The following is a 10,537-nucleotide window of genomic DNA, read 5'->3' as shown; positions in this document are numbered from 1 at the left end:
CATGATGTGTAACTAAATTCATAGCTAGGGATTTTGATGTAGCATTGCACAATTGATCCATGTTTTTATGTTAAAATATTCAATTCATCAATCTATCTCTTGTTTCATTCACTGAATCTTTTGTTAAATTTGTTTGTTAACTTTAATGATTGATCACCATTAGGATTTCTTACAGATCATTTGATCACGATTATAGTGAACATATACTTAATCTTGGTAGACATGTGAATGAATGAAGAGAATGCTATGTAAACATCCTGCCATGTATTTTCATTGGTTCTTTAACGTTTTCTTCCATGATTAAGACTCTTAATTTGGAACCAAAGTTGAACATCCCAATTAGGTTGTAGATTAGGAGAATTTGATCAAAACCACACATCGTGATCAAAATCCTTGGACCCATCCTGGAAACTGGTTGGTAATTGAATACTGTTTAACTTTATAAACATGGAATTGGTTTTGTAATGGTGAACTCAAAATCCTTGGACCCATCCTCATCGTTTCTCAATTAATATATAATTTGCTATTACATTTTTCTTGCATTTTTAGTTATTCTCATTAACAACACAAAACCTACATTCAATTTGTTATTTTCATTGTTTAGTTAGGGTTCTTTCAAGGCTAGTAATTTATAGAGGTCTAATCAGTCTTTGTGGTTCGACATCCTTATTTGTGCCACTATACTAACCATATATTGCGCTCGGAAGGAACACAACAATTGCTTGATGGTCACAACCCATGTAAGAACCTAAGCTCTAATACCACTTGTTATAAACTAAACCAAAACCCAATCATGCAATAAACAAAACACAACGATTTCAGAGTTAGGAGTACAGTGTACCTCTCTAACAACAGAAGCTTTATTGATTACCAACAAATACAAAAGAACTCACAAACACAAAGTGTTCTCAAGTATACAAACTTATGCCTCTCAAAAACTCTCACACAAAACTCTATCCTACATCCATCTATTTATACTAATAGATGTCATAGGTTTACACAAAGTCCCTAGAATATAGGAAACCAAATCCTATACTAAAACCAAATCCCAAACCAACTAGGAAACACAAATCCAAATATTTTGCGTCCAAAATATCATAATCCTTTTTAGTTTAGGCATGTTGATTTAATGCCAAATCCAACACTAGTATAAATTAAAAGGAAAACTAACGAAAAGTTCTAAAAAAATTTAGTTTTAATTAAAAAAAAAAAGACAAATAAAGTTATAAGTGAATAGTAACAGGAAAGGTAAAATTTTGGTTTTTCGTTAAAAATAAACAGTACCATAAGTGTTTCGTTAAAATTCTCAGAGTCATAACTCAAAATCCCTACAACCATAACCGTACCAAGAATAATTAAGGCAGAATAAGAAAACTATTATCATTAATTTGTCAATTAATCAATAAAGAAACACAAACCGATTCAAACATTATATATATATATATATATATTGGTCCAGTATTTCCAAGAAGAAAATACATTGAATCAGAATCGGAATATCTGACCACCTCAACCAACAGCATGGCAAGCTTTGGAAACGCGTTTGTGATGCCGGGGTTGGTGTTAGCAGCAATCATCGTCGTGTCATCGGCGAGACTTTCATCTGCATCTGAAGACGTTTATGGAAATTATGCTGATCGTGATGAACCATCATCAGTAGGCCCTAGCCCTAATCCTAGCCCTAGCCCTAGCCCTAGCACCACAGAAGATATCAGCAGCAGCAGCAGCAGCAATTTCCCAGATGTGCTGCCGCCGGAGCCCTCCCAGGGATACTACAGGCATTTGAGGAAATGGGCAGACGAAATAAGCCCTCTGTGCGCTGAACAGATCTTTGAGGGTATGTTCTACAGCAACGAAGAACTGACTGAGGATTGTTGCGCAAACCTTTTGCATGTGGGATACGAATGTCACCGGGTGTTGGTTAAGCTAATCCTCCTAGAACCGACGTTCAAAGGCAAAGCTTCCGAGGCATTGCACAAGAGTTTCCAAATATGGAGCAAGTGTGTCGTAGTCGTTCATCAAGCCGACTCACCTTCCCCTACTGCTGCCGCTGTTTCTAATTAAATTTCTTGTTTTCTTGCACTTGAATCTACATGAACATGACGATGATTTAGTCAGCTAATATAGGACTTATCTGAATTCAAAAAAGTAAGCTATACTAAAATAATTAATTAATTACATTATCTTTTACTTCTTAAGGAATAATAAGGACTTGTCTATGAATAAGGAATAATATCGCTTGTTAAAAAAAATAAGGACATGTCTTTGAATGTCATGGATGGTTTCCTAGAGAAATCCTTATATAAGAAGTTGTTCATTCATTGCCTATTGAGAAATAGACATAGAGATGGAATAAAGGACATATGGAGAAGGATGGGACCTTTTCTCGAAAAACTTTGGATCCAGAGAAGAGTTGAAGATGGTGCAACATCAAATCCCATTTCTCGTGTTTTTTGGCTTAACAAGTGCGAGATTTGTTTTGCGTTTGCCTCTTCAAAAGTTCATTTAGAAGTAAAACAAAGAAACTAAATTTCACACTTGTTTTCTCTTTCTGCATAGGCACATGTTAATGGAGAGGAGTATACTAGGGAATCAAGTAGGGGTGTGAAAACCGTTTCCCTCCCGTTCTATAGGAGATTAATAAAGTTCAACCCCTTTTATCCTCCTCTCTCCAATGCTCCACATTACCGTTCCATCCGTCCACCCATGTCATAAGAAAGACCAACCCAAGTCAAAAATCAACGTCGGTTCGATCTCAGACTCAACGTACTCTAAATTTTAATGTTAACACTCTTAACCAAATCAGTTGAAAGTTCAAGGGTTGAGCAGTTCTTCGATCTGGCCTTCCAAACCCTCAGGTAGGACGAACTGGTAGAGGTTGAGACTGAAGGACCACCAGAGGCGGTCTTTGAGGGACTTTGGTTATTTCTGATGGCTCTGGCACCTGCTTCCGTTTATCTTTGCTAACATTTTGTACTTTACATTTAGCTTACTAGATGTATTTTTAAGTCTTTGGATTGCGTAGGTCGTCTCTTTCTATGTTCCGTTGATTATTCGCCACATGTTAAGTCATACAATTTGTGAGCCAAATAATTTTCTTGTATTGGAAAGCTGTTCCACTCACTCGAGCTATTCACATATACACAAGTTGCCATGTACTCATGTTATTGGGGTCAACAAGAATCAAACACGACTATGATTTGCCATATACTAACCTACTAATTCCGTGTCGGAATTAATTTGTGTTACCGAGTTGTATTACATGATCCTTCAAGGCTAGTCAACTAGGCCTTGAAGCATACTAACTTTTTCATCATGAGCTGGTGGAATCATCTGTGATGACAGCAAGTAGCTTGAACTCGCGCTCCAAGCTCCACACGAACTCATTCTGACTGTTGACACTTAAGTTGTACTCCTGGAAGTACCCATTGTAGCTTATGATGGAAATAGTTGCCCTGAAAATTAAAATCCAATAGAAAGGCATTCAAACCTAAACAACGAAACGATTACACGAGAGAACTACCTTAACTAGTATTCAAAACTCGACTGGACGAAGGTGCCAACAATTTTGTTCCCCATGAGTGAATATTGGCAGAGTTTTTACTTGAAACTCTCAGGGAAATGGCACCTCAAATTTCTAAATCATTCGTGGAAATCTGGTAGTAATTCATGGCCCAATGATAATGTTTTGCAATACCATCCTCTGCATTGGGTACGTGAAATACTTTGTACATTTATTTACTAAGAACTCTATTCAACTGGCTAATTCAGTACCCAAAGTAGTAGAAAAGTATAGAAAGGAGAGGGAGACGACTGAATCACAAATAAAAGACTTCAAATATATAAGACTACATACAGACAAGAACCAGTAACTAACCTACAAGCCACAATTTCTGAAGTTGATGTATCAGCAACCTTATCTACCTTTCGTATCACTGCATAGCTGTTAAAAAGTTGATGAAATAAGTAAAACTAAACTGATTTTGTAAATTATTACTACAGTGAAGACAATTCGCCAAAGGTTATGGGCTTTCTTAGAGAAGGCGGGATAATATCATACTAGATATCTGGGTTACCAAATGTCCAAATCTGATGTACGGTCTACAATGTAAATTGAATCCATGGGAAATTGAAGAGCAAGGAAACATAAATGGAATCTAAAAGAAATCGATTCCATCGCTTAGCTGGAAATTTATAAGTCCATAGCAATACCACAATATTCACAATGTAATACGGATTCTTACAAAAAGAAAATTCTCTTGATTAGATGGGCAGTTGATAATTCTATATCAATCACACATATCGCTGCTTCTTAAATCTCTATATGTAAATTTTGGTGTCCCTTATACCCGAAAATTTTGAGGCTCACGTTGTGCATCACAAAGTCTATGTTTTTTAAAATTTACCCTCAAAAATAAAAGAATCACCATTAACAAAACTATTAAGGTTCACATAGTGCAACACACCCTCTATATCCAACTCTGGAGTTGAAATATTTGATATAACAAATTAATCGTCTACAGAATTCAAAATAATGAATAAAAGACAAGGCTGGACAGAGACCAAGGTGTATTGCACCAGACTCAGTTCGGGGCCTTCGGGCAAGGTCTGATGGGAGCACCTTTATCATATTTTATAGTTATGCTTTAGTTTCTTAGATTTAGGCTGCACTTAGCTTTATGCCAATTTGGGAAACTAGAAATGCAAAATACTTTCCCTACAAGTGGAATAAAGAAAATTTCAATTGACTATTTTAAATCTAAGCAACAATGCTGGTGCCATGCTGTTAGCAGACTTGCGGTAAAAATATACTATGGATACAGTATAAAACATAATATGGATTCAGTGTGTAAGTTACAAGTGGTCCACCTTTTGACTCCTGCCGGTGCAGCATTATGAAGTACATCATGATGTGCCGGATCTAATGCATCAGTCACAGAGTCAGGTATAATTGATCCAAGAAAACTCCCTGATCTTTTGCTTCTGTGAAGAGAGTGAAAATACGATCATATAACTTTGCACATGTAAATGAAAAGGATCGGCAAGTAATCTCTAATATTGGAAAAGTAATTAGACATGTATTTCATGAAAGAATTTTGTACGTCTACAAATTTATAGAGCTTACCTTTTCAAGGTTCTTACCAATAAAAGAAAAAGTCGCTGTGATATTTAATGCATAGTTTACATCTACAAGGAATTACATTTGGTTGATATGTGATGCTGAAAGTTGATGACAGATTAATCAATACCATGAAGCAGGATAGGCATCTTTAGATACAAAATTTTGAATTTCAAGTACATATTCCTCTTTTTTTAATAACTTTTCTGTCTAGTTTTTCTTTCCTCCTTTTTTTAATAAGTTTTTTGCACTCTTTTTTATTCAATTCAATATGAAGATTGAACAGCAAGAATAATACATCAAATCAAATAAGCATTAAAGGATTTGGCAGAACATGATTATAGTAATACAGCTTTTCCTTTCCCTTTTATGTCAATTGCACAACGTAGCAGAAAATAAATACCATTGAGAAAAAAAAAATAATAAGCAAATGTTACTGAAGACCCATCAAGCTTTAGTTGTCTTCAGACATGAGAAAAGTGAAATCACATAAATTAGACAAAGAACAAAGGAAAGAAATCTGCTACAAATGATGAGGTAAAGAGAAAGAAAAGACAACAAATAAGTGGAAAATGAAAGATAAAAGGACTGGAAATATAAATAACAAAAAGAGAGACTTTTTAGGATATATATACAAGATTATGGCTGTGTAATATCATAGGAAAAAAGTAACTTATATTCAAAACCCATAAGCTATAAGGAACCAATACTTAGCATGCTATAACATTAGCCATTCACATCTATTAAGACTTAATAAAGCACGTGCACAATCAGCACAATCAGTTTGGTAGTATTATTAGCAGTTTGTGTTGTCTCCAAACGGGAAAGTTCAGTTGTCGTTCTCACCTTTGATAAATGGAGAACCCCAGAGAAAAGGCATGAACAGAACCTGAAGAACTTGTTCCCACAAGAATATCTGGCAGTTGCATAGATGGCCCAAATGACAAAGAAAATATAGTTGATGGATATGTCCCTCTTCGAAAGCTATACGACTGCCAAAGAAGGATCGGTTAGACGTGCATTTTACTTGTAAGAAATTACAGGCAATTAGAGGTACTGCCACGACTTGGCTCAGTGGCTGTAGCTTATTACGAGTTAGGGAAAAAGATGATGCCTATCACGACAATTCTTATGCACTACATAAATATAGATATGCGTGTGGGTGTAAGCTGATCGCATTGTTCTGAAAAGCCAAGAGCAAGTGATTCTGACCTCAAGAGACAGCAGACTTTCCTTTTCTCTTAAATTATGCAAGGGTTGTTGAAATCAAAGTTCTTAGTAGGATTCAAAATCACACACTTTTTAAAGTTCGATGTTTCTATAAACAAATGGGAAAAGGAAACTACCAAAACTATGGTTTATGCAAAAAGAAAAAAAAAATCCATCAAACTAAAATGGTACTGTACCCTCAAGCAAAGGTTCTCCACCTGCCTTTGCAGCTGGTAATACTTTCTAGCATTCTAGAATTGACAAAGCCCTGAAGCGAATTCCCTCTACTTAAAAAACAAAAAATAAAAATAAAAAAACAAAAACAAAAAGGAAAGGAAGCTTAATGGAAATTTTGTTTTTGGGCGTAAATCCTAAGGGACTTCACCACAAGGGTTTAAATCTGAATTTTTTTTTTTTACCACAGGGCCTCCCTTCCGAATACCCTATCACCACAAGGACCATTTATCCAATTAGGCCAAATAGGAAATACATTATTTTCCTATTTCCTTATAGAATAGGAAACTTAATTAGAAAATAGGCATGTAAACCGCACCCTATTCTTATAAATTGGGTGCGGCAAGACCAGAAAAAAGGGAGAAAAAGGCCAAAGACAGCCAAGAGAAAGAAGAGGGATTAGATTTAGGGTTTGCAAAAGTACTGTATGCTCTATCATTAATTAAGAAGCCGTGATTTCTCTACCCAGAGAAATTAGAACTGGGCGTAGGCAAAAGTTCTGTCGAACTAGTATAAATCTTGTGTCTTTCCAGTCATTCTCTAATTTGCTAAGTTTAGTCTATTGCCAGATACATCAAAGAGCAACATCTAGAGAAGAGTGCAATTTTGAGGCTGACTACAGAAAGAAAGTTTGCCAAACTTGAATTTGTTGAAGCACAATACATATGATCCATATAATCATATTAACTAAGCCCGAATGGCGGTGCCAATAACAATCCTCTTCATATTTTGCTATTCTTTACCTTAGTTGCTTCTGAGACTAGATGGACTCTGATAATGGTTCCCTGTTCAGATGCTGTTGCTATGTACATTCCATTGGAAGAAAGGGCAATTGCAGCAAGTGGGGATCGATGCGCATCTATCTGTAAATAAGTTCCAAGGATACAAATAATATGAATTAGGAAATGGAAAGAGAAAAAACATTTTCAGCATATATAATAATAAACTTATTAAAGGCAAAATTGTTCGTTAATGTTTGATATGTAAATTCCAATTCACAAAAGTGGTTTTTAAATATGCCCACAAGTTTTCAAAATGAAGCTGCAAAACATCCTGATTTGAGGATTTCAACAAAGCATAAATGCATTTAAATAATCATACTGCATGCAATTTGCATGAATAAGTTTTTAAATTCTTCGGGATTAAAAGAGAAATATTTTGATCTTGAGTGTGCTGATGAAACAGAACCATGAAAATGACCAGCAAGATAGAAGAAAAGACAAAGTCATTCAATCTTTCTCATTACTCGAAAAAAAAAAAGAATACTCACAATTCATGCTGGAAATCATTATTCCGCGAGTATAATTAAGTTAGGTAACAAAATGAAGTGTTGTGATATAAACTTTATCATCTTTCTGTTATGTACGAGAGAGAATATCTTATGCCATAACCTCACAATGTAAATGCAGGTCCATGACATTGTACAACAACACAGATCCCTTCGAGATGCTAGCAGGAAGAGCCAAAAAGCACCCTTCCAAACTTGGTGAGAATGCACAAAGCCCTGATAAAAACACAATGATGTTATAACAATAAGCACAATGATTGTTGGTAGAACAGAATATAAACCGAGTACAGGTACAAAAAGAAATATGACCCAATTTCACCTTTTATATTTGGTATAGTATCAATAGTGTCCAAGATTGCGAGACTATTTATGTCATATACGTATGTTTTGTCCTGTAAAATGACAACAAGTCTGCACTTTCCAAGAAGGCATACAAAATTCATCAACAACAAAGGAGAAAGAATTGGAGTCCAATTAATGTATTAACATGATACTCCTGAAAAAACATGATACTTATGAAAAAACCACCTCACATAATACAGAACCCCGATGCCAAATATGCCAATTGTCTTTGTTATCATATCTAGACTAAAAACTTATGGTTTTTTTTAACAAATAAAAGGATACAATTCGCTGAAAACGAAGATTACGATAGCAAAGCCAAATTGATGGATCACTCATCATTATACAATGTGCAGGTTACCTCTTCTTATTCATGCGAACAGCAAGTATGGAAGTTAAGAAATTTAATTCTCGAAGAGCAGTTGCAGTTGTGGTATTGAACAAACAGAGGCGGCGGGGCGATAGGGATGGCTGGGGGCAGTCATACTGTGAGCAAATATTTGATGGTCGAATGGAAAGAGTAAATAACTAGATTGTGCAGCGTACCTCTTCACCAGCTCCAACAATGGCAAGAAGACTAGAGCTAAAAAGCATTTCTACTATAACGAAAGCTCCAATAGCTATAAGCAAACCACAAAAAAGAAACTTAATTAACCAAACAGCTGTACGATTTTCCTTACAAATTAACAACCGACAGAAAAGAAAAAGAAAAAGAAATTGAAAAACTTGCCTCGCTCATAGCAGAGTCTGCCAGTACTGGAATCGAATATTTTGAAGCCGCCCCTTGTGCCGATTGCAAAGCAACTGACGGATTCCAACGGATTACAAATTTTATTAACCACAAGAAAAAAAATCAGAAAAAATCAGGAAATGTGAATTGAATTGAATTTTGTTTCACCTGGTGTCTTGGTTGAAGGAAGCGCAATAAATTGGGTAAGGAGAGGCCATGTCGTTACCTTCTCCCTTGTTCCTTTGGAAATTTTAATGTAATTTTGCAATTACAGAAAGAAAACAAGGGGGAGAGGAAGAAAGATACCGGAAAAATTGCAAGGGGAATTTAGAGACCCGGACGAAGGCTGGGGTTCCCACTTAAATCATGTTGGGTAGGATATGGGCCATTCCTACTCCTTCCACCCCGTCAAGCCTAACAAAATCACAAACCGACCTCGGGTGCTCCTACTATGCGGCCCAAAATCCAACGGTTGGGATCGGCCTAGCTCATCAATAGAATCGGGTCTTGTTTGGGATAAAACTTGAACTTTGGGTTAAAAAGGGGTTAGCCCAAAAGAAAGCCCAAAGGAAGGTTCAGAAGAAGGAAAAGTCCAAAGCCCAGCCGAAGCCCAGAAGAAAGAAGGAGCTTGTTTCCCGACCAAGTGCAGATCATTCAAACCACCTGCTCACCTACCTAGAGGTCAAGTGGTGTAGAGCAGCCAGCTAATCAGCCCAAAAGTACTTTACAATGGCAGTACAAGTAAAAAGTTGATGAGTCATTGCCCTTCAGATGCATTCGGGCAAAATCAATATTGCAGACAGCCAAGCCAAATCGTCTATAAAAGGAGGAAGAAAAATCAGAGACAAGGACACTCAATCAAACAAACAAATACAAGCACAAACTCTGCTCAAACCAGATTTGCCTTCACGAAGCTGTAGTCAGCCCCCAAGCCTTCATCCCTTTCGAGATCAACCTTCACCAGAAAACCTTTGTAAAAGCTCTGCTACCCTGTTTAAATCTTGCTGTAGTATCGATTCCCTCATATAAACTCATCTTCCAATCTCCCCTTCTAGCATTCGAACCCTTTGTAAATCACAAAGAGAGGAAGTTGCAAGACGATCAGCCTTGCCCGACAAGGTGAAACCTTGCCCGACCTCCTTTGTTTTTGTCTTTCATTCATATATCTAGTAATATGATGTATATTTCCATCTGCATCCAAGTTATTTCTAGCCAGTTTTTGATTAAAAGACTTCTAAGTTCTAACCATTCGGGCAAACAAGATTGATCAATTAAAAGTCCTTGGTCTCAAGGCATAAAAAGAACCCTATGTGGACTTAACCCATCCACGACAATCCTTGATAACAAGAAGTCCGAAGTTACTTGGGGCACAAGTAATTAGCTTATTCTCTAGTTTTACTTCTGTTATATCATGATTGTTACAGAACGCTGGAGTATAGAATTAACTCTGATAGGAAGCCTCAAGGCCTATAACTAAGGCCTGACAAAGGCACCTATCTGAATTCATTCTGCTCTGTGGGCTTGGGCAATTAAAGTATAACGGTTGTGATACTTCTGCAATAATGAAACAACCAATATATGTTCCAGTATTTGGTTAGTTTTGACGGGAAGCCTC

The 10,537-nt window shown here is 36.4% G+C and overlaps 2 protein-coding genes across 2 annotated transcripts; one reads left to right on the top strand and one right to left on the bottom strand.

The window, feature by feature from the left end:
- Window positions 1–1,421: 1,421 nt before the first annotated feature.
- Window positions 1,422–2,162, top strand: LOC126607344 (protein DOWN-REGULATED IN DIF1 11-like). The gene has a single exon (XM_050274895.1). It carries the CDS (start codon window positions 1,522–1,524, stop codon window positions 2,062–2,064), a length of 543 nt encoding a protein of 180 aa, XP_050130852.1. The 5' UTR covers window positions 1,422–1,521; the 3' UTR covers window positions 2,065–2,162.
- A 915-nt stretch (window positions 2,163–3,077) lies between these two features.
- Window positions 3,078–9,282, bottom strand: LOC126607343 (autophagy-related protein 18b). The gene is made up of 11 exons (XM_050274893.1): window positions 9,091–9,282; window positions 8,923–8,996; window positions 8,739–8,812; window positions 8,554–8,663; window positions 8,170–8,261; window positions 7,954–8,066; window positions 7,306–7,425; window positions 5,966–6,111; window positions 4,870–4,983; window positions 3,878–3,943; window positions 3,078–3,455 (listed from the first exon to the last, which is right to left on the bottom strand). Exons 1-11 carry the CDS (start codon window positions 9,138–9,140, stop codon window positions 3,314–3,316), a joined length of 1,101 nt encoding a protein of 366 aa, XP_050130850.1. The 5' UTR covers window positions 9,141–9,282; the 3' UTR covers window positions 3,078–3,313.
- Between the last annotated feature and the right edge of the window lie 1,255 nt (window positions 9,283–10,537).

The sequence above is a fragment of the Malus sylvestris genome, chromosome 16 (assembly GCF_916048215.2).
Source record: "Malus sylvestris chromosome 16, drMalSylv7.2, whole genome shotgun sequence".
Classification (NCBI taxonomy): Eukaryota; Viridiplantae; Streptophyta; class Magnoliopsida; order Rosales; family Rosaceae; genus Malus; species Malus sylvestris.
The sequence above is the reverse complement of the archived record's forward strand: the minus strand, read 5'-3'. Positions and strand labels throughout refer to the sequence as shown.

Coding starts and splice junctions, on each gene's coding strand:
- LOC126607344 (XM_050274895.1), top strand. CDS start 1,522: ATGGCAAGCTTTGGAAACGCGTTTGTGATGCCGGGGTTGGTGTTAGCA.
- LOC126607343 (XM_050274893.1), bottom strand. CDS start 9,140: ATGGCCTCTCCTTACCCAATTTATTGCGCTTCCTTCAACCAAGACACC. Junction 8,664..8,738: donor TTGTTGGAGCTGGTGAAGAG/GTACGCTGCACA, acceptor GACTGCCCCCAG/CCATCCCTATCGCCCCGCCG. Junction 4,984..5,965: donor GGGTTCTCCATTTATCAAAG/GTGAGAACGACA, acceptor CTCTCTTCACAG/AAGCAAAAGATCAGGGAGTT.